Source organism: Saccostrea cucullata, unplaced genomic scaffold (genome assembly GCF_032062105.1).
Source record: "Saccostrea cucullata isolate Sc308-1 unplaced genomic scaffold, CSIRO_AGI_Scuc_v1 ctg1962, whole genome shotgun sequence".
Lineage (NCBI taxonomy): Eukaryota > Metazoa > Mollusca > Bivalvia > Ostreida > Ostreidae > Saccostrea > Saccostrea cuccullata.
The window spans coordinates 16,348-41,866 of record NW_026939169.1 but is presented as its reverse complement, the minus strand read 5'-3'; the positions used below and the strand labels follow the sequence as shown (position 1 = coordinate 41,866).

At 33.0% G+C, this 25,519-nt stretch overlaps 1 protein-coding gene across 1 annotated transcript in view; it reads right to left on the bottom strand.

The window, feature by feature from the left end:
• LOC134252449 (transient receptor potential cation channel subfamily M member 2-like) overlaps positions 1-25,519 on the bottom strand; it is a gene marked incomplete at its 5' end in the record, with an annotated part of 49,624 nt that overhangs the window by 14,650 nt on the left and 9,455 nt on the right. The window contains 5 exons of the mRNA XM_062734939.1: positions 789-981; positions 1,750-2,019; positions 15,344-15,496; positions 15,759-15,821; positions 23,747-23,978. Of these exons, the coding sequence (XP_062590923.1) occupies positions 789-981; positions 1,750-2,019; positions 15,344-15,496; positions 15,759-15,821; positions 23,747-23,978 (911 nt within the window). The remainder of the gene's footprint in view (positions 1-788; positions 982-1,749; positions 2,020-15,343; positions 15,497-15,758; positions 15,822-23,746; positions 23,979-25,519) is intronic.

Genomic DNA, 25,519 nt, shown 5'->3' with positions numbered 1-25,519 from the left:
CTTTATGAAAAACTTGTTTACATTTTAAATAAAATAATTATCATTTTACTTGCTTATTTTGTTCATTTTTATACATGAAAAGCAAGTAGAGCAGGTCATTTTATAATTTATGTACCGGTAGATATTATTGCGCCGTGTGATAAGGTCACGTATTGACCTCTGACCTCTGACAAACTTCATACAGAATTGAAGATATTTTCTCTCTGTATGTTTATATAATAGAGAGATACCACAAATGTATATATTTAAATGTAATTTGGCATGCAAGAAGACTACATAGAGGTACCTAGTTTTCCTTATCATTTCTTTTTTGTTATTTTGATGCATGATGATTCAATGAAAACTAAAATTTAAATTTCTTTAAAATTATTCAAAAAGGTTACTCCACGTATAGTTGCAATCTTGTCGTTAAAAAGAAAAAACAATCAAACAGAATAATTATATTTATTGCTGGTGCGAAGTTGCAAGCACCAGAGCTACTTTTTCCTCCCTTTGTTATCAATAAAAACAGTAAGAATACAGTCGCGACTGCTACTTCTAGATTGCAGATGTATGGGAGAAATTATTAATATTATAATTTCAAACATAATGGTTACATTTTAATGATTAAAAAATAATCATGGATTAATCTAGAAATTTAAAAATATAAGATCTTTTAAATTAAATATTTAAAAGTACTATTCAGATTAATATATTTAGTTTATCATCATGTGAATCACTTAAAATATGCATTTCATTTCAATCCTATGATTTTAATGTATTGCGTTTCTTATGTATGTTGCCCATACCTTCCAAAAACTCATTATTAGTTTCTCCGTATAGCTGCCAATAAGGATAATATATTATTTTCCAAATCCTCCAATTGACCCAATTTCCACTCCAGATAGTCGGGTGATCCGGCCATAAGTTAGCGTGGTAGTACATTCCTACCCCAAGTACAACAAAGACAGCAAGAATGAGGAAACGGATGAGATCTCCCAACTACAAATAAATCACATTGTACCTGCTTTAACCACAATCAAACTTTTAAATTCAAAACATCATTTCAGCAAACTCCTTGCACAAAAATTCCAGAACGTTCTTTGCAAAAAACCTTGAAAACTTTAAAATTGTTTTACTCTTGTATGAATATTAAAATTTGCAAAGAATCTAATCTCTAGAAAAATTGTTAAAATTCTATTTCCGCAAAAATATTTGTCTCCTTTATAAAGAAAAATTGCACAAAGGAATGAAAACATTAATATCCTTAACATTAACAATAGGAAATGCATATTTTTATCAATACCATTAGTGTTTTTTAAACACTTCCTTTATGGTGTATAAAAGTTCTTGGAAATTTGGAAATTTCTTCAAAAACGTATGAACGCTTCAACACGGTTGACAAAAGATAATTCATTAAAAGAATACTAGTATAATGTAAGGTTTACTACTGACCAGTAGAAGAAGGACAAAATAGACGGCAAAGGGATTATTTCTTGAAGGAAAACTAAAAGTGTTAAGTCACTTAAATCATGCTGACTTATTCTATTGCAATATTCATGCAGTTTATTGATTTATTGTCGCAAGATGAGGCTTCTGTCTTAGTAAAAGGTCTGATAACTTCCCGTATTTTAGATTTCGTTAAATTAACTACAGTAAAAATGTCCATAATATAAAACGAATTAAATGACTATCAACAGTAAATAAGCAATACATTGTCACAAAAGTGAATGAAGGTAGATGTTTTATGGAAATAAACACATAGCTTACCATGTCTCTAATCATGATAAGAGTTGGTCCCATTTTTTGGTTCACACGAAAGAATTCAAGAAACCTCAGATACATCACAAGGAGAGACAGTGAGAACAATCTTCTTGCAACAGTGAAATTATTTGATGGATGAAAGTGGCGTACAAACAAGGCTGAGATCGTAAGGCCATAGAATAGAAAATCCACAAAATTCCAGAAGTCGTTTACATGTCGTTTAACTCTTGTAAAATATTTCCGCTGTGAACGACCTCTTCCAGACTGCGGACAACCCTAAAATATTTTAATTGAAAAAATCTTATACACTGTTATTTCAATGTCAAATAAAAAAAATATTTTTCTTGATAAAATGTAAAGAAGGTCAAAATATGAAGATTGCACTATTCTGGTTTTAATTTTGGTATCCTTTTCAGCTCACCTTAGCCGAAAGCTCAGGTAAGCTTTTCTGATCAAAATTTGTCCGATGATTACCGTCTTCCTTGGAAGACGGTATTGTATAGTTGAAGATTTTTACAGTCTTCGGACTATGCACTTCCTCTTTTTTGTGATTGGTAGAAAATGAATGATGAGAAAATTTTCAATTATTTCATTGGTTGAAATGCTGTTCAAGGCAAGGGAGATAACTTTCTGATGATCTAATTTTCGTACGACTTAACAATTTTGCAAGATTTTCAATCTTATAAAAATGACAAAACGAACAACAAAATCAGCAGTAATTAATTCCTAATAACGTGATTTTTTGTATAGCAATAAATAAAAAGATCTCTTTAATTTCATTATAAGTAAAATTTGATTTTAATTGCTTGCAGGCTTTACAATTTGTTATTCTTTTCCCCTTTCTTGTTTGAAGAAGGGAATGGAATCAGCCGAGGTTTGCCGAAAGCTCTGGGCCAGTTTACGGAGATGACCGAGCGACAACCGTGGTAGGGCTAATGCCAGTAAAAAGCTAATGTAGAAATACAAAATCAAGAAATTCAAAAGAATTATACGGCCTGATAGTTGTAGATCAGTTCACTGTTTAAGATTGTTGCTAAAGACGGTAAGCTTTTTTAAAAAGCTCTACTTGTGTCATCGTTATTGTCATCGTAAACTTTTCAGATTTACATATTCTTATGAAGCACTGGGCCAATTTCAACCATACTACCAAAAAGCAGCATTCGGTGAAGGGAATTAAAGTATGTTTGAAGGGCCAGGCCTTCTCCAATGGGAGATAATTATAAATTAGTGAAATATTAATGGCATCTTAAAAAATCTTCTTCTCAAGAGGCACTTGGCCGGGAAAGATGAAATTCTTGTGGCAGCATTCCCAGGTAGTATCAAATAAAATTTGTTTAAACCATGACCCCCGGGGATAGGACGGGACAATCTAAGGTTTACATTGAAATATATTCATGTAGAAAAATATCTATAAAATCTCTTTTTCAAGAACGACTAGCTCAGAAAAGCTGGAAGTTATGTGAAGGCATTCTTGGATAAAGTAGAGTTTAATTTGATCAAATCAAGACCCCGGGTGTAAATGGGGGTCATAGTAGGGATTCCAAGTTTTACACCAAAATATATAAGAAAAATCTTTTAACATTTTTGTTCAAATCAACAGGGGGAGGGGGGGGGGGTAGGACGGGATCTTAATAGAGAATCCACGACTTACATTGAAATTTATGTATACAGAAAAAATATCTATAAAATTTTCTTTTCAAGAACGATTTGGTCAGAAAAGCTGAAAGTTATGTGAAGGCATCCTTGGGTAAAGAGGCATTTAATTTGATCAAATCATGTAGATTGGGGTCATAGTAGGGAATCCAAGTTTTACATCGAAATATATAAAAAAAAATCTTTTAAAATCTTCTCAAGATCTTCTCAAGAACCATTCGTACAGAAGAGTTGAAACTTATGTGGAAGCGTAGTGTAGATTCTAAATTTTTTCAAATCATTATCATTGGTAGAACAGGGCTACAATGGGTAAAACAAGAGGGAAAATCTATTTCAGAACAGCATAGCCAAAGTTAATCAGGTGAGCGATGTGGCCCATGGGCCTTTTGTTCATAAAGACGTACATATCGCAACTGTGAAAAGTTGTGAACAGGAAATGGTAAAAGAATTTTAGCCTGTGTCAATTTCAGTTTTGTAAAAAAAAAATATAAAGTATTTTTTTTTATTTATGTACATATGTATCTTCGTTTACTTTATATTTTGTTACACAAAATCTTTTCATCGATGTATTCCTTGCATTTTAGAAGAAACAAGATGAGATTTGTGAAACACTGATGCCCCTGTATGGCAACATTGGTACAAAACTAGTAAATATGGTGTCGGAAGTTCCTCACGTGCACTTGGTTGCCATGGAGACGGATCCATTGAATTCGGCCATTTTTGGCTTATTTTGACTAAATGAAAACATGAAAACTGAGGAAATGTAAAAGAATATTTATCGGTATTTAATACACTCTAACAGAAATCATTGGATCATATGATAACATGACATTTTAAGGTACACAGGGCATATAATCGTTTATTCTAGGAATATTCCTTCTGTAAGAAAAACGTCATGCAAACTGAGATGGTTTCTAAAAATTTGAAAAATGGAGAGATTGGAATTTTTTGAGATCTTTGAGGCTAAATACGAAAAACTGTCCGCGGAAGCTATCCAAATCTTATATGTGTTATTATACTTGGTAATAAGTGGTGCCATTTCATGAAAAAGCATAAGTGGGCTTTTGCTCCTATTTTTAGTAACGTATCTATAAATAGATATATTTTAGAAAAATGTGAAAAATCAAATTTTGGCAAAGTTTAAATTGTCATTAATGCATAATTAGAATGTATGTTGTAAAATTTGAAATTTTATTGACAAGAGCTGGATACCACTAGCTGGTATGGACAACGGTTGAGGGGAATTCCCATTTCTATTTTTAGTATAAGGTAGCTTAATATAGATATGTCTCTGAATATTAGGAAAAATGGCATTTTTGTTCTAATTGGAAGCTTCATATGAAAAGTCCTAACAAATATAAAGCTTTCTACAAAATGCTTTCAAAATGTACATGTGTTTGATCAAAAATTGCTACAATATTGAGGATGGACTATTGATTCATTTTATGGCAACAATGGTCTAAAAATAGATTACTCGAATAGTTAAGAAAATGTAGATTATTGCACCTTTTCAGGCAATTTTTAGATGTAGTTGCTGCATAATTAGGAAATATTTTGTAAAATTTTAGATGTAAATGACAGGATCTGGATACCACTAGCAGGTATGGATAATTGATGAGGGGAATTCCCATTTCTATTTCTAGTATCAGGTGCCTAAATATAGAGATGTCTCTGAATATTAGGAAAAATGGCATTTTTGTTCTAATTGGAAGCTTCATATAAAAAGTCCCTACAAATATAAAGCTTTCTTTAATATGTTTACAGAATGTACATGTGTTTGTACAATAATTGCCACAATATTGAGGATGGACTCTTGTTTCCTTTATGGTAACAAAGGTCTAAAAATAGATTACTCGAATAATTTGAGAAAATGTAGATTATTGCACCTTTCCAGGCAATTTTTAGATGTAGTTGCTGCATAATTGGGAAATATTTGTAAAATTTTAGATGTAAATGACAGGATCTGGATACCAATAGGTGGTATGGATAATGTTGAATGGAATTTCCATTTCTATTTTTAGTATCAGGTGGCTAAATAAAGATATGTGTCTGAATATTAGGAAAAATGGCATTTTTGTTCTAATTGGAAGCTTCATATATAAAGTCCTAACAAATAGAAAGCTTTCTATAATATGCTTTCAGAATGTACATGTGTTTGTACAATAATTGCCACAATATTGAGGATGAACTCTTCCTTCATTTTATATCAACAATGGTTTAAAAATAGATTATTCAAATAATTGAGAAAATGTAGATTATTGCACCTTTTCAAGCAAATTTTAGATGTAATTGCTGCATAACTAGGAAATGCTTTGTAAAATTGAGATGTTAATGACAAGATCTGGACACCACTAGCTGGCCAGGAAAAATAATGGTAGCGGGGAATGCCCATTTCTATTTTAAGTATCAGGTGCCTAAATATAGAGATGTCTGAATACTAGGAAAAATGGCATTTTTCTTCTAATTGGATGCTTCATATAAAAATGCCTTACAAATATAAAGCTTTCGACAGTATGCTTCAGAATGCACATGTTTGTACAATAATGCTACAATATTGAGGATGGACTCTTGCTTAATTTTATAGCAACATTGGTCTAAACATAGATTACTAGAATAATTGAGAAAATGTAGATTATTGCGCCTTTTTAGGCACTTTATAAATGCCATTGCTGCTAAATTAGGAAGTATATTGTAAAATTTGAGATGTTTATGACAAAAGCTGGACACCATTAGTCGGTGTTGACAATGGTATAGGGGGTTTCCCAATTCTATTTTTAGTATCAGGTGGCTAAATATAGATTTGTCTCTAAATATTAGGAAAAAATGGCAGTTTTTTGCTAATTTGAATCTTCCTAGAAAATGTCTTAAATATAAAGCTTTCTACAATATGCTTTCGAAATAAACATTTGTTTGTACAGGAATTGCTACAATATTTAGGACTGGCCCTTTTTTAATACCAACAATGGTCTAAAAAGATTCCTAGAATAATCGAGAAAATATGGGTTATTGTACCTTTTCAATCAAAGTAGGAAAGAAAAATCAATGTTATACCGTTAGTCTAGAAATTTTTGCTGTAGATAAATTTTTAGCAAATTTGCGAGTTCATTGCATTCGCAAAAATATTTTTCTTAAAAATAAATTTCAAATAAGAAAATTTTAACAAAGCAGTGGTTATTTGCAAAATTTTTATACGTAAAAATTATTAAGCCCAATTTTGACCTGAATTCGCAAAATAAAATCGACGTAAAAATTTCCAGATTTACAGTAGACGTTGTGTGACTGACAAATAATTCCATCTATTTAGTGAAATGCACACTATCTGAACGTTGGGCTCTCTTTTTCTATTTATAGCACATCCACTTATATGTAGCAACTTCTCAGCAGAAGAAGAAAAATGACAAAGGATTAAAGGAGTTTCATTGATAACATATTTACGAAATATACTGCTGTATTCAACATGTTCAATATGTCATGAGTAAAATAAAGTTTTCCTAGTAAAATAATCATGTGACTGATAAGTATAAACTATATGTAATATCGGTAGTTACCGTTAACTAACAAGCATAAAAACAATGATGATATTCAGTTCTACTTATATTTGAATTATGCGAAATCAATGAGGACTTCCAGTTCTATTTATAGAAACAAATAACAAGATACAGTTTCAATACAAAATATTTAAAGCTCTATATTTTTCTAATATATGAACGTGATATAGGAAATCAAAATTTACTCTTTCTGAATCGTAAGAATTCCCTGCAGTTAAAATACACAAATCGTTTTTCTGATATGACCTCCTAAATGCTAATTGTGACGTCATTAACTTGTGTATGTTCCCGTATTTTCTTAAAAAGTTGCAGAAGACATCACTTTTCAGTGGAATATTTTTTTCAAAAGACATACTCTGCCACTCTCGCCTAGAGAGATTTTTAGATAACCGATATGTAATTTTTCATAGCAGTTTACATAATCCAAAAATTAAAGAGGGCGACAGTGGCTAAAGGAAAATCAGCACAGAAATGAGTCATTTTGAGGCTTTTCTGCATTAAACTTAAAAGTGTACCAAATTAATGACGTCATATATCCTGAACGACCCCCCTTCGTGTCATATTCTTTAATGATCTATCATATTCATCTACTCTATGATTGTTAAAGCCAATTTCGCAACTTTTTAAGAACATTAAATTTTTAGGGCACGATAAAGCTCAAACCGTACCTTCTTATAAAAGAGACCAGAGGGCATCAACAGTCATGAGAGTAACCCTGTAACAGATCAATGAAATGGCATTTTAACAAGGTCTTGTTATTAGAGATTAGATTCCCTAGTTTCTCCTCTTGTTTAAAGAGAAAATCCCTATGTTTGGTACATGTATTAACAAAAATCCTTAGATACTCTGTGCCAATTTTGACAAAAAATGACAAAAGGTTCTTGAAATATGGTGACTATCAAAAAAATGCAGACACAGACAGAAACTGCCATATAGAATACGCCCTTTGAGTCTTCGTCTAAAAAAAAATAAAAGTCTTTGGACAAAATAAACTTGTAGATGAAAATACAGGTACATTGTCAAAGACTAGAATTAGGTCAATCAGGAATTATTTTACAGAACTTTGAAAAGATTTTTAAAGTTTTCCTATAAATGGCCTAAATATCTATATTTCGCCACGTGATACTAAAAATAGTAAAAGGAACCCCCTCAACTTTTGTCCATACTAGCTATTTGTGGCCAGCTACTGTCATTAACATCTCAAATTTTACAATATACTTCCTAATTATGCAGCTATGACATCAAGTGCAATAATGTACATTTTCTCGATTATTCCAGGAGTCTATTTTTAGACCATTGTTGCTTTAAAAAGAAACAAGAGTTCATCCTCAATATTGTAGCAATTATTCAACAAACAAGTGTTCATTCTGTTGGCTTAATGTAGAAAACATTATATTTATAAGACATTTCGTACGAAGATTCAAATTAGCATAAAACGGCAATTTTCCCTAATATTAATAGTACTTCATATCTATATTACGCCACGTGATACTAAAAATAGAAATGGGAAACCCCCTCAACCATTGTCCACACCTGTTAAATGTTGTCATTAACATCTAAAATTTTACAATATACTTCCTAAGTAATCAGCAATGACATCTATAAAGTGCTTAAAAAGGTGCAGTAATCTACATTTTCTCCGTTATTCGAATAATCTATTTTTAGACCATTGTTGATATGAAATGAAACAAGAGTTCATCCTCAATATTGTGGAAATTATTGTACAAACACATGTACATTTTGAAAACATATTATAGAAAGTTTTATATTTGTAAGGACTTTTTATATGAAGCTTCCAATTATAACAAAAATGCCATTTTTCCTAATATTCAGAGACATATCTATATTTAGCCACCTGATACTAAAAATAGAAAAAGTGGAATTCCCCTCAACAATTATCCAAACCAGCTAGTGGTATCCAGATCTTGTCATTAACATCAAAAATTTTACAAAATATTTCCTAATTATACAGCAACTACATCTATAAGTGCCTGAAAGAGTGCAATAATCTACATTTTATCAAATTATTCGAGTAATCTTTTTTTAGACCATTGTTGCCATAAAATGAAACAAGAGTCCATCCTCAATATTATAGCAATTTTTTGAACAAACACATGTACATTCTGAGAGCATTTTGTAGAAAGCTTTATATTTGTTAGGACTTTTTATATGAAGCTTCCAATTAGAACAAAAATGCCACTTTCCCTAATATTCAGAGACATCTCTATATTAAGCCACCTGATACTAAAAATAGAAATGGGAATCCCCCTGATCAATTATCCATACCTGCTAGTGGTAAACAGATCCTGTCATTTACATCTAAAATTTTACAAAATATTTCCTAATTATGCAGCAACTACATCTAAAAAGTGCCTAAAAGGGTGCAATAATCTACATTTTCTTAAATTTTTCGAGTAATCTATTTTTAGACCATTGTTGCCATAAAATGAAACAAGAGTCCATCCTTAATATTGTGGCAATTATTGACAAACACATTGTACATTCTGTAAACATATTATAGAAAGCTTTATATTTGTTAGCACTTTTTATATGAAGCTTCCTATTTAAAAAAAAACATTTTTCCTAATATTCAGAGACATCTCTATATTTAGCCACCTGATACTAAAAATAGAAATGTGAATCCCCCTGATCAATTATCCATACCTGCTAGTGGTATCCAGATCCTGTCATTTACATCTAAAATTTTTCAAAATATTTCCTAATTATGCAGAAACTACATCTAAAATTGCCTGACAAGGTGCAATAATCTACATTTTCTTAATTATTCGAGTAATCTATTTTTAGACCATTGTTGCCATTAAATGAGAAAAGAGTCCATCCTCAATATTGTAGCAAATTTTGAACAAACACGTACATTCTGAAAGCATATTGTAGAAAGTTGTATATTTGTAAGGACTTTTTATATGAAGCTTCCAATTAGAACAAAAATGCCATTTTTCCTAATATTCAGACACATATATATATTTAGCCACCTGATACTAAAAATAGGAATGAAAATTCCCCTCATCAATTATCCATACCAGCTAGTGGTGTCCAGATCTTGTCATTAGAATCTCAATTTTTACAACATACGTTCTGATTATGCAGTAATGACAATTAAAACTTTGCCAAAATTTGATTTTTCACATTTTTCTAAAATATATCTATTTATAAATACATGTTATTAAAAATAGGAGCAAAAGTCCACTAATGTTTTTTCATGAAATGACACTATTTATTCCGAAGTATAATAACCCACGTAAGATTTTGGAAATTTCCGCGGACAATTTTTCTTATTTAGCCTCAAATATCTAAAAAAAAAATACAATTTCCCAATTTTTCAAATTTTTTGAAACCATGTCAGTTTGCATGACGTTTTTCTTACAGGAAGAATATTTCTAGAATAAACGATTATATGCTCTGTGTACCATAAAAGGTCATGTTATCATATGATCTAATGATTTTTGTTAGAGTGTATTAGATACCGACAAATATTCATTTACATTTCCTCAATTTTCATGTTTTCATTTAGTCAAAATGGGCAAAAAATGGCCGAATTCAATGGATCCGTCTCCATGGCAACCAAGTGCACGTGTGGAACTCCCGACACCATATTTACTAGTTTTGTACCAAGACACACCTATGGTAAAAATTTCATCAAAATTCGAGACATGTCATTTCCAAGCCCTATAGTAAATTCGTTGGTGCTTACAGAGAATGCGTGTTAAGATGTGAAGTATGAAAGCCCGAGTACTAACTCTTCAAGAATTATGTTCAAGGTTGTATTTTTAAAGTAGGTCAAACTCCAAGGTCAAGGTCAAAGGGTCAAGGTTCTTGGTATTCAGTGAAGCGACTTTTCACAAGGATTATGTGAAGTATGAAAGCCCTAGCACTTTTGTTTAAAAGTTATAGCCAAGATTAAAGTTTTTTTATAAGTACAGAGATCTCTAAGGTCTAGGTCAAAAGGTCAAGATTGTTGGTATCCAATGAAAGGTCTTTTCACAAAAATAAACATTTCAAGTATAAATGCCATGGTATCTACTGTTCAAAAGATATGTCCAATGTAAAAGCTCAATTTTTTGTGTAAAAGTGGGTCAAACTCCAAGGTCAAAAGGTCAAATTTGGTGGAACTAGGGCTGGGCAATAATATCGGTATTTCAATATATCGCAATACAATGACAAAAAATATCGTATCGCAATACGATTTTGTAATATCGATATATTGGCAATATGCTTGTATTAGGGAATTTTATCATTAAATATTAAAATGGACTTATGAAAGTTTGTTATTAAGCCAAACAGTACGACAGAAGTTGTTTTGTGGGAACATTTCAGAGCACAACTTTAATGAAATCAACATTTTTTTTTTGTCAGTGTTGGTTACTTATCATAGTTATGTACATTCTGCATGTAAATTAAAAGTAAATATAGCAAGAAAATGTCATTTAAATTACATTGAAAATATTGCAATACATATCGCAATACAGTTACAAATATCGCAATATATCGCAATACGAAATCTCGGGCCAATACCCAGCCCTAGGTGGAACCCAAAGAAAGGTCTTGTCACAAGGAATACACATGTCAAATCTGAATGCCATAGCTCCACTAAATCAAAAGTTATGGGCAAGGTTAAAGTTTTTGCGGACAAACAGAGAGACAGAAGTACACGACAAAAGCTATATACCCCCGAAACTTCGTTTACGGGGGCATAGAAAGTAGGTGAATGTTAAGCAAACTTCCTTTCACTGTTATCGATTACAATAAAATTTAAAGGAACTTTATAAAGATTGTGTTATCATTTAGATGTAAAACATAAAAAAAAAATAATTTGTATTATTATTTAAGATAGTTCCTTTTGTTTGTAGGAAAGTAAAGGCCTAGTAATAGTTACTCAGATACAATCTTTCTCTCATTAAAACAAGGATATATTGATGTTATTGGGACTTATGTTAAATGACGTGTTTCATACCAATACGCGAGTTTCGAGATTGTAACTCTCCTGCGATAAAGGCGCAAAAAATGTCCATTCGAGCTTGGAGTTGTATAGGGTTGATTCTGTATACAAACGTGCATAAATAAATGAACGATATTTATGGCTTTTAGAAAGGTAATATTGTTAAGCAGTGATGTATTTGATGATTTTTTCAAGCTCTTCTTTGCACATTTACAAATCTACTTTAATTTCAAGAAGCTAATTCAGAGAATTTGTGTCCCCCGCTTAGGGAAAAAGTAAACCATGCACAGTTCGGTGGAGAGGGGGGGGGGGGGGATCCCTCTGACTGAATTTGTAGAATTATTAAATGTATACATGTATACTGAAACAAATAAAATCTGCCAATATGGATATAAAGATTTGATTGCTTATTCTTTATTATGTGTATAGAAGATTCTTTTTATATATAATATTTATCACACTGTAATGATGATTTTATGTGTTTGTACAAGCCGGACCTCATAATTTTTTTTCATTTCACATGCTGAATACTAACATTTAGTAAAAAAAAAATTTCGGGGAAAAAAAGAAAAAGGAAAGTCCGATAATCGAACCCGGGACCTCTCACAGAAGAAGCGAGAGACATAACACTAGACCACGGAACCGCTTTCAACTGATGAAAATTATATGCAAACATGAAATCACATACATGTATATATTCACTTTCGATATTGTCAAAATTTTACACAATGCATGATGTCTAATTTAGCCTTTATTACACAGTTCTAGTAAATGTAATAAGAATATAAAGTCCGCGGAGAACCTGTTTTTTACCTTATAACTCTCCTCATGCCCCTGTGCTAAAAATAACGACATGTAATACAATACTAATAAAACAAACGGGGCGGTAGACTTTGAGAGGGGTGAGAGAGGTCCAAGGGAGTTTTGGTATGAAATTACATTGCAAAAGCTCAAGATCTTCTTGAAATATCGCCCGGAAACGATAGTGTTACATAAAGACAGAATGTACAAATTTACGCCCTTGAACTTTGACCTTTTGACCTCAAAATCAATAGGGGTCTTTCTTATGCCACTGGAAGTTGTTATGTAATATTTCATTGCGAAAGCTCAACGGGTTCTCGAGATATAGCGCGGAAACGAAAGTGTTATAACAGACAGAATTTGCAAATTTATGACCTTGACTGTTGCCCTTTTGACCTCATAGGTGTCTTCTGTTGTCCATAGGTAGTTGCTATGCAAAATTTCATTGCGAAAGCTCAAAGTTCTCGGGATATCGTGTGGAAACGAAAGCGTTACAGACGGACAGAAAGACGGACGGACGGACAGACAGACCCAAATTAATATCCCCCACTTTTCAAGCGGGAGACAATTATAGGGAACTTGAAAACGAAAGAAACATCGTAGTATAAAAATGACCGATTTTCTTGATTGTACAAACATTTTCAAAAAAGTTCAATGATCAGTCGCATGTGTACATCCGTATTAATTAGGGTCTGAAAAATGTCACATCAACTGATATTTTCTTTTTTGTTACCATTTTTTTTTTTTTTTGCTTTAAAAAATAATGCCTTTACATTAATTCGGATATTCTCGTGCTTTAGAGTGCATCATGACAATCATGTAGTTATGATTAAAGCAATATGAGCTGCATGTTTAACATTGGAAATTTTAATTGCAAATTTGTAATTAACAAATTTAATGACAGAAAAATAAATCATTTATAAACTTCTGGTGTTCATATTTGCAATGGAAATTTTTTTATTAGCTTTGATTGAAGCAAACTTGAATTATTGTCGTCCTGCACAATAATGATTTCTTATATAAAACTTATACGCGGGTTTGTTAAGGCAGCACATGGATCAGAATTCGGCGAATTGACACTTTTTTTTATAATTATGTAACACTTATAATGCGGAAAAGGCTAGGATAAAACTTTTGCTATAATTATGCATATTATAGACATCGATGGGACGTTTACTACATGAAGCACTTCACCACGACGTCACCAAGTGACGTCTATATTTAGAAAATATGGCTTAATGAAAAAGTGAAAAGTTCAACACTACCCCGGGGATAATTAATTTCAATTTGTAATAATAGTTATGTAAAAACATTTCTGTACCATGAACACTGCTGCTAGAATCCTTCTGTCCTATCACAGAAATAATTATTCAACACTTTAGGACGAAACCTTCCCAAAATTTTTATATTTTGTTCATAACATCGAAAAAAAATACATCAATTCTCGTAAACCATACGATTCTAGTAGCGCTTTCCAAAAACAATAAGAACTTAGGATAGAAACAAAAATTAAGTTTCAAAGTATGCGGCGTAGTGTTGAACTTTTGCATCTTTTTTGTTACGAAAGACAAAGGAAAGGCTGATCGGCGAGAAAACACCCTGCCTGCTTTAATTTTACGAAGAAATTGTAGAATTATATTAGCATACCTTACTCATAAGCTTTATTCCCACATGAATCACACATGATATTCATTTTAAATGCTCTTAAAATCCAATTTCGTGTGTTTGTTTACATAAATTCTAGTTACGTTTCACTTTCATTCTGCTACTGCAGATCAACAGTTATGACGTCACGGGTTTGGTATTTAACCCCTGTGATAACTACAGGGACCCAGAAACGACAAAATTCCGTTTATATTATGCGTCTGTATATTTTATTCATTTTTACGACCTCTAATCAATCTTAAATATCGATTTTAAGAAATTCTAATCTCTTAACTTCACGTCATATACATGTAGCTTACTATGACGTCATATCATACAGACAAGAAGAATATTTGGTTGTAACCTTAACATACCTGCGTATTCGGTTGTAAAGAAATATTTCTTATGTAACATTTTAAAACTTTATTTTGGACTTATTGGTCATAAGAATTTAAATTAATTAAATATGTATCCAATATATAAATAGCCTGTCTGTCTCACCTGTCTGTTTACGCTGCATTGAAACTCCCCTCCTCAACGAAAGAGCACACCAAGGGAGATAATCTCGAAACTTGCGTATTGTTTTGTATTACTGATTTTGTCTATGGAATAACCAGTCTACCTAATCTATAAATATCGCTTGCAGACCGGATGCTTACATTTTGCATATACTTCCCAGAATGGATGCGCTCACTCTACTGTGAACGTCAACAGAGATGATTCATTGATTATTGGTGTTTTACGCCGAGTCGGCAATATTTCAGCATATTTCAGTGGTCCACAGAGAAGATAATGAACGTCCACAAAGAAGATGATGAAAGTCTTTCACTGTTAATACATCGGAATACAAAGTACATAGGAAGGTCCAGCGCGAGTGATAAGATATGATATTAACAGATTATATGAGTTGCCTGGTTGGCCTAAAAGGATTCGTATTCAGTGAGATATGATGATTTAATTGAAGATTAATTTTTTCTGAAGAAGATTTGTTTCTTACAAACATTGTTATGAGTTCTTCGATTAGATCTCCAGCTCCCCAGAAGTAAACAGAATATTCGAAGACTTTTGCTACGCTCAGTGAATAGTATTCGTCCCCAATGCTGGTTAATACAAAGGCACTATACATCACCATTATAACGAAGAAGATGATCTGCAAAAAATGTAAGAAATATGTTTTGAGAAAGGAATTTCTTTTCATTTGAAGACTGTTGAAAAATTATGCTCAAAAACACTTAAAAATTAATAATTTCGTGATAAATAATCCATCAAGTGCAACAGGAATTACAGCCTAAATTCTTGTCAAAACATTTTAAGGGAATGATTTATGCTTTTTTTTCTTAAATTTGAATTTCTATCTGTGTCAAATTCTTTATAATTTGCAAGAAATCATTAATAAAATAAGAGTAACATACGTAATTGAATTTGTATTTTGTGACAGGAGCGGTGAAAAAATTTCTTGGATTCTTTTTCAAGGACTGAAATAAAATTATTGATATAAATTTTTCCACCTACAGAAAATGTCTGTGTTATAATAATTAAAAGTAAACTAAAACTTATTTTACAAAAAAAAAAACAAAAAAAAACAAGCCTTTAGTTTCAATAACAAATCAAGTTCTTTTCTTTTTTTTTTTTTTTTTTTTTTTTTGGCATTAGCAGTAAAATCTTATTAAACCCATAAAGAGCAAGAGCCATCTTATGCATAAAATGGCCTTGTACTTATATCAATTAATTAACTATCACCCTCTTCCCTATTTCATGCATTAAAATAAAGTAGATACTTGGTGCTTTCATTTTATATCATAAATTATTTTTGGAGAATCCAGATATTGGAAAACAGGTTTGAAAAATTGCAATGTTCTTGAAATTTGCAGAAAAAATGCCTATTTGACTACCTTCAGCAAAGAATTAAAATATGAGCACAGCCCACGATCCAAAAAATAAACATGCTTTGGTCTTAATTAACAGAGCTTTCATTATGTATTTGCATATTATGGATCGGAGGTTGTGCTTTATGAATGCTTTAGGTCATTTTCAAAGGAATCTGCAGGGTAAGAAGAAAATGACGGATTTTATGACGTCATAATGCATTGACTAGATGGAAAATTACGTCACGATGAATAGATACGTGGTCTCCAACACTCCAAGTGATAAATACTGCATTTGCAACCTAAACTGAGCGGTTTTGATTTTTCAGAAATTCTCCGGCCAAAATAAGGCCCAAAGTGGCTCTTGCTCTTTTTAAAATCATGCGTATTATCCATTTCTTTTTTCGCATATATTTGCATATATTTCAACTTGTCTGTAAATACATGCCGTAATCAAAGCTAATCTCAATAATATTGATTTAAGCATATATTGATAGTAATTTCTTTGTTGTGTGAATCTAAGATATAATTTATTTTGTGTATTTAATTAGCCTGTTGAGTTATCCGGAAATTTATAAGCATATCGTGTTTCACTCTAAAATTACAGCGTCTGTACTTCCTTTTTCACTCAACCCATGAACCAGCAGACGGTTTAAAAATGGAGCTTAAAATTCTTTTTTATAATAATTGTGAAACTACCGATAAAATTCTAGTAATTTCGAAAATTTTGTCAAACTAGTCAAATTAAATTATAATTAAGACTTGGATTGCTGTCGAATGCTGCGGATTTATAGGATATTCAGAGATTCTTGTTTGACCTTGTGCAGCATGCTGTAAAGTTATTCAGTTGATAATTGTTAGACATAACTTTCTTGATATAAAATACTTTACTGTATAAAAGTTTGTGAAAACATGCCACCCATAAGAACACGACGGAGGGGAGAGAGGAGAAAAAAGGAGGTCGTCGGAGAAGGTCAGCCCCGGGATCCGGAGGAATCTTCCCCAGCAGCGGAATCAGTGGCTACACAGCAGGGGCAGACATGCGACGGATTGGGGACTGCAATTTCCAAGCAATGTGAATCAACAGGTACAAATGTTTGTCTGTTGCAGGTCAGGTGTTCTATCCCCACACCACTAAATTCAGTTCAATTTTCATTGGGGCATAATGTAAACGAGACAATCCGACAAGAAATTGTCGAAGGAAAATATGTAGATTTGTCACTGTAATTAAAAAATTCAAATATTGAAGACTCGGCTAGTGAACGAATTTTGATTTTGGGTAAAAATGGCCAGATGCAAAGCAAACCCAAATATACTCATAAAAATCACTTCTATTGAGAAATGGACAGACGCCTTCCTCATTTATTTATTTATTTGAGCATATACACATCTGTCTATACAGGTAAATATCAGGATTTACTAAAATACATGCATGATATACGTGCTTGGGCGGGTAGGTCCTCTGGGTGGAAACTGTATGACGAGCAGTTTCGGCTAAAATTGGCTTTAGATTTGAGCAAATCTTGGTCAGCTGTTGATACAGAATTGTGAGTAATGTATATGAACGGGGGTCAAAATGTATCGGTTACAGGAAATCAAGGGATAAACAAATGTAATGCTTTTAATTTACAGGACTTTTGTGTGAGGAAACCATGCTCATATGCACACGCTTGTATAAAGTGTGGTCAAGATCATTCCATAATTAACTGCCCTTTATCATCTGTAAATGTAGTTAATAGGCAAGCTTCTTCTTTCAGTCCAATACAGGCCTTCTGGCCAGGGGTCCATCAATCCAGTCGACTTTATGGAGCTTCCACACCCAAGTTTGCCCCTGGACACCCTCGATTCTCGGGCCCAAAACATATGGGAACTAGGTTCAACCCCAATTAGGGTTTTTGCAATGGCACCATTTTTGCACCAATATCCAATCAGAAATGTAGCAAATGAATTTTACTAGGGTTCACTTTTGCTTTTAAGTTAAATTATACAGGTCCAAGAATTTTTCTTTTATCTGAGAATTTGCTTTCGGCTAGGCAATTTCCAAATCAATTGCGGGAACAAATTGTTAAAGAAGTACAAGAGGGAAGGGTTATGGGCCCATTTTCACCCACCTATTCCTAATATGCACATTTCTCCAGTTGGTCTAGTTCCAAAGTCCACTGGTGGTTGGAGGATGATTACACATCTCTCATACCCTCCACCCCTTGGCATTAACTCATTTATTGACCCAGATGATTGCAGCGTTAAATACACAGCTTTTGATACTGTAGTTGATAAAATAAGTCAGTTAGGACTTGGTGCAGAGTTACGAAAGGTTGTCATTAAAAGTGCATTTAGGTTACTCCCAATATTTCCTGGGGACTTTGATCTGTTAGAATTTAGATTTAAGGATCAGAACTATTTTGACAAATGTTTACCCATGGGGTGTTCCATTTTTGTTCAATTTTTGAAAAGTTTTCAACATTTTTGCAGTTGTTTATAACAAGTAAATCTGGTTTGAGTACAGAAGAGCACTATTTAGATTATTTCATCTTTGCTGGCAGGAGGAGATCAGGTGAATGTTTGCAATTAATGACATTATTCCAGGCAGTTTGCAAAAAGTTTGGAGTTCCTTTAGCAGTAGATAAAACACAAGGACCTGTTACTTGTTTAATATTCTTAGGGCTGGAAAAAGACACAGTGCTTAAAATTATAAGGATCCCTGGGGAAAATAAGGGAACTTAAAGGTCTTTTATGTATTCTAATTGAGATGGAATCATTAGTTGGAAAGCTCAATTTCTTTTCAAAGGCTATCAGGGGTAGCAGATTTATTGATTCTATGATTGGCATTTCTATTCCCTATAGTCACATAAGAATCACTAGGGTACTTAGGGAAGATATGTTGATGTGGGTTCATTATTTAGACAATTTCAATGATGTAGCTTTCTTTACATGTCCATGAAAGGGTGAATTCAAGAGCAATACAGCTCTACACAGACAATGCGGGGGCTATTGGTTTTGGTTGTGGGTGCTATATTAAAAGAAGACTGGTTTATTATAAATGGCCTTTAGAAATGGGAAAATCATGATATCATCAGGGATATAACATTTCTGGAGTTAGCCCCCATAGTGTTGTCGGTTACGATCTGGGGGGAGGAACTGAGCTAAGTATTTTGAATTCATATACTCAGTCGTTAAGGTCCCCTCGAATAATGTTTTTAATTAGAAAGTTAGTTTTGATGCTTATGCAATATAATATTAAAAAACATTTCTGGCATTGACAATGGTATAGCTGATGCTCTCTCTCGTAAACAGTGGGGAAGATTCCGACAACTTGCTCCAACGGCAAACCAGGTCCCAGATCCAATTCCACTCGCATTTCACAGTCTGATGTCCAGGGGGAAGTTTCTCGACTATTAAAGGCATCTAATTCTTACAACACTGCAGTATCCTACAAAACAGGGCTCATGGCATTCCACAGGTTTAGAATTATTTAAAATGAAGAAATTTAGGAATTATCTGGCCTCCTTCTGTGGAGCAAATAGTTAATTTTATTGCTTATTGATCACTCAATGGCTATGCAGTTTACAGCTAGAGCCTATGTAGTGGCTATTGGCTATGAGTGTAAGATAAAACGATTTGAAGACTACAAACAAATTCATTGTTAAACCCCTCGCAAGCGAAGCATATTGGAATCACCATGTCCGTCCGTCCGTCTGTCTGTCCAGACCATTACTCAGAAAGTATTGGAAGGATTTGTCTGAAAATTTCTACACATAATATTCACCATATGAAGGTGTGCACCTGATATAATCATCTTTATTGGATGATTATTTTGAATTTTACAGGTGTTTTTTTTTTCATTTTTATATTGTGGTTTTGTGCAGACGGTTTCTCAGAAACTATTGTAAGGATTTATCTGAAAAATCTGTACACTTCTTATTATCAATATGAAGGTGTGCACCTGTAATTTTCAACTTTATTGGTTCCTTTGTCTGCTTTTCACAGGTTTTATTTTTTATTTTAATTGACATGTTTATTTTGGGCTCATGTATAAGGTTTGAGACATAGAATCTAGAATATTTGTACAAAAATGTGAGCTACAGCTTAAAACTACCCATTTTAACTACAAAAAGAAACATCATCAAGTGTTAAAAACAGTTTTTACATTACACAGAAGATAATGTAAATTCATTTGTCTCTTGGGAATAATGACTGGACATGCATCCAGTTAAAGATAAATCAATGTGTTTGGTGTGGGGAGTTGTTTAGGCATCTCTTATCAACCATGTTTTATCTGTAATCTCCTGGGATTTTGGTACAATAATTAAAGATCACTCTTCTCTTATTCTCTTAATTGTAATTTATTGTCTGTCAAAGCACTTCATTAGTGGATGACCAGCTCTTTATTTTCAAAAGGAATTTGATATAAAGAATATCAAGATTAGTTTGATTCTGTATAATATGATTTTTTTTCAACAATCACTTTGCAGAGTGTCATGACACATAAATGCAATATATTTTTTAATGCCGAAAAAATTGTATTAGTATTGATGTTTCATTTGGTTGTACAATTGTTTCATTCATTAAGAAACATAATGAGCAATTATATTTCACTGCAATTTTTTGTAAGGAAATAGTGAACACCTCTATAGCAATAAAGAATGTGGGAATTGGCACCTTCTCTGAAAAACGCAGCGGGGGATGTTTGTCCCTATTGGGCAGTTCTAGTTTCCAAAGTATTGGAGGGTTTCAGGCGTCTCAATTCTAGGTTTGATACTAGGTTGCCAATTACAGAAAACATTTTGGCCAAATTAACAGGGGCATTAAGCAGTGTATGTTCAAGTTTTCATGAGGCTAAATTATTCACAGCAGCATATACATTAGCATTCTTTGCCTTTCTGAGAGTAGGAGGATTGGATATATCTAAGGGCAACAACTCTCAAACCATTTTGGGAATTGGTGATGTAAACATATAAAATAATCAGCTGACAGTGTGCATAAGATGCTCAAAAACGGATCAATTGGGAAAGGGGGTAAAAAATTAACAAATGGTCATTGTTCAATTATTTGCCCAGTGCAGGCTATGACCAAATATTTGGAAGTAAGACCACACTTTCCGGGACCCTTGTTTTGTCATTTTGGCGGAAAGCCACTAAGAAGATAACAATTTTCTTTAGCAGTTTTAGATAAACTCATTGTAGCTATTGGACTAAACACAAAGTATTATTTTAAAGTATCATTCTTTCAGGATAGGGACTGCAACAACAGCAGCAAACTAGAAAACTGACCAGTCAGCAAGGACCCCGCCGTTGGATGGGGTAGAATTATAAGGGTGCAGCTTACGGAATTATTAAAAAATGTATGAAGAATAAGCCACAGCAACTGTTTTCTTAAAATTTTAAGATAATTCCTGACTATTCAAAAACCTGTGAATAATATCATTGTACATGTATTTACATTAGGCAGTAAAAAACAACTTAACATTGAATGTATATTTAAACAATAATGAAGCTTATGTTATATAAAATGCCAGCCTTAAATGAATGCAAATATCATGAAGGCTTGACCTTAACTTCAAAACAAACAGCAGTTGCAGACAAAGGTTTTCATTAATCTTAAAGTGACAGATAAAGAAAAGCCTACTAAATTTTCTGCAGCAGGCTAGATAAATAATTCCAAGGGATTAATTGTACCTCTGTCATCATTTTCTTTTAAAGTTACAATAAGAACTTTTTTCAGTATTAATGATAGAATGGGGGTTTTATACAACTTCCGTAAAAATTAATAAAATTCCTGATTTTACATAAAGGAAAAAAAGTAAAATAAAAAAATACATCTTCTTTAATCTATTTCTTGTGTTTAGAAATCAATGAAATCATAACTATTTTTAAAAAATTAAATAAACATTTATATTTAAATCCACAAATCAGAGTGTTCATAGCATTCCAAATTGACCTAACTTCAAAACAAACTTCATTTTCAGACAAAGGTGGTAATTCATCTCAATGTGACAGATAAAGATAATGTTTGGATTTCCTTCAGGAGAAAAGCTAATTAATCCCAAGGAACTCATAGCAGCATTCAGTTTACAATGGGAACATCATCAGCAGTTATCTTTCTTTGCCAATGCATTCATATGTAAAGTTAAGGAATCTACCCCAACACCAGCTCCAACCAGGGGACACAGAGAAACAAATTTAGCATCAAAACATGTCTTTCTGCATATTGAACTACCATTCCAAATTTGATCTTAATTGGGCAACCATAAAATAGTTATTATAAAAAAACAGAAAATTTGTGGACGGAAGAATGACAGATAGACAGACAGTGATTACGATAGGGCACCCGCAAATCCTTGCGGGGCCCTAACAAGGGTTTTTCAGATGAAGAAATTAAAATAGCTGGCAGATGGAAATCTACTGTTTTTTAGAGTTATAGAGTTTTGTTTGGTCTTTTCTCCTTCCCCGCATTTCATGGAGACACTCGAGTAACGTTAGAGCTATGGAGCAGGCAAGGGATAGGCTAAACAGGTGTGCAGCGAGGCAGGTATTTCAAAATGGGGGGAGAATTATTACACATTTCTCAGTTTTTAGGTAAGCCTGTACAATTGTACCACTCAGATGGTACACACTTATCAGAGTTAGGGAATAACATTTTCCTCAACAACATTCAGGGGGCCCGGGAGTATTTTGCCAGTGGGGGGAAGCAAAGAATTTCCTTGTAAATAATTAAATAGTTGATTTAGTCATTTTGATTATTGGGTACTCCTTTGGGCAGAGGCGCAGTGAACCTGATTGTATGTCTGCAGATGCACATATATCATCAGGTGTCCATGTGGCCATATCGTCACCTTCAAGTTGGTTGTATAATATGATGTTGATTGTTGACTTTTGCTACGTTGAGGTTGATTCAATTATGTTTTCATATAAACAATTTAAAGTAAAGATTTTAATATTAAATGATATGTAGATGTGTCGGTAGCATGATTGTGATCAACGGGACAACCCAGCATGCTACTTGCCATTTCGGACGACACATAAATTGTTGTTGTAGAGGGTGAGCCCTCTTGTCTGACGACCAAATTGTTGTTGTTGTAAATATGTTGATCTGACCACTGTGGCCAATATCTACCATACAATAAATAACAAACTTTATATTTGTTTCTGATTTAATATGAAAAATCTATAAGTACTGTTGCAAATTCAAGCATAGGGCTTGTGTACTGAGTTATGGGCGCTGGGGTAGGCTAAGTCATTAATTAGTGTCTTTGATAATGTTAAGTTAAAATTGAAACGCAAGATCTATAGATTTTCTTTAAACATCTGCACCATATATATTTGGAATTTACCCCAACCTGCTTAAAGCATTAAAGTTCTTTTTTTAAATTAAAATAGCATTGACGGTAATTAAGCTTTCCAAATTTATTAGTACATGTAACTACCAACATGAACACTTACTTACAAAACAAAAGTATGAACTTTTTTAATGAAGTTTGCATGCAATTATTGATGAATTAAAAAAAGAATATAAATGTATACTCATTTAGTTTATACCTTGAAAACGGACACAATATCTGTACCAAGATCCTTGTTCCATTGTTTGAACATGTTCCCGAAGGAACAATTGTGAGCTACAATGTCATACATAAAATTGTCGTGGGCAAAGGTCAGGGGACTAGATCTTAAACCCCAAATAGTAACGTCTGTATCCATAAGATTTATTGCAGTGTCCTCATCCTCTTCAAACATACAGTCCATCATTGCTTTACATCTTTCGTTAAACATCCTGAACAATACAAAAATATCCATAACAATACAGTTCAACACGCTTATTACGAAGTGCAAGGGACGGTCGGTTTTGCTTCGTTACAAAAACAAGAAAAAAATTCAAGGAATTGGAGTCCCCCGTTTTCGGTGTTTTTGTGGGTGAGATGTCATTTTTATGACATGTTCATTTATATAGAAATCATCATTTAACTCCAAGGTCAAGGTCAAACGGTTAAAGTTCTTTGTATCCAATGAAAAGTCTTCTCACAAGAATTACATATGTAAAGTATGAAAGCCCTAGCCCTTACCATTAAAAAGTTATGGTCAAGGTTAAAGTTTTTTCATAAGTACAAAAAATCTCAAATGAAAGGTCTTGCCACAAAGAATACATATTTTAAATACGAAAGTCTAAGTATCTACTGTTCAAAAGTTGTGGCCAAGGTAAAAGTTTTTGAAAAGTAAGTCAAATTCCAAGGTGAAGGTCAAAGGGTCAAAGTTCTTGGTATACAATGAAAGGTCTTCTTACAAGAATTACATATGTGAAGTACGAAAGCCCTAGCCATTACCGTTCAAAAGTTATGCGCAAGGTTAAAGTTTTTTCACAAGTACGAAAATCTCCAAGGTCAAGGTCAAAAGGTCTGAGTCGTTGGTATCCAATAAAAGGTCTTGTCACAAAGAATATATATGAAAATCCTAATTCTACCATTCAGAAGTAATGGCCAAAGTAAATTTAGAATTTTTGTAAAAGTGGGTCAAACTCCAATGTCAAGGTCAAAATGTCAAATTCAGTGGAACCCAATGAAATGTCTTATCACAAGTAATACACATGTGAAATATGAAAGTCATAGCTCCACTAAATAAAAAGTAATGGGCAAGGTTAGAGTTTTTGTGACGGACTGACAGACGAATGAGATTTAATATTCCCTCGCTTTCACTCATATGGAGACGCCACCAGTTGCCGGTGGAGAACTGCAAATTTATACGGTCTCATCCGAAGTAAAATCTGGGGGAGGGGAGGGGTAAAAATCCATTCTACTATTTCATTTATTAAGGTATTATTCCCCTGAAGTTCAGAAAGTATTCCCATAGTTTCTGTCAGAAAAACCTACCTACCCAACAAACTTGACATTGGAGGTTCGGATGAGTGGAAATAGATATTTGTAATGATGTCCTAAGATATATATCTTCTATCAGAAACCGTAATTTTAAATATTTTATATCCATAAGCATTATTTAAATATATCGCTTTCAAGATGCTTGAGTTTCTGATTGACAACATCAATGTGTTCTTTGGAGACCAGGTATTCCATCAATCTATTGGAATTCCCATGGGTACAAATTGCGCTCCGTTTTAGCAGACTTTTTTATATTCATATGAAGCAGAATTTATGCAAAATCTTGTGTGTGAAAAGAAGAAAACACTTGCTGTGGCCTTCAACTCGATATTTAGATGTATCGACGACGTATTGTCAATTAATAAGGGTAATTTCCATTCCTACGTCAATACGATATATCCTGGTGAGCTTGAGATAAAAGATACCACAGAATCCGACACTTCTG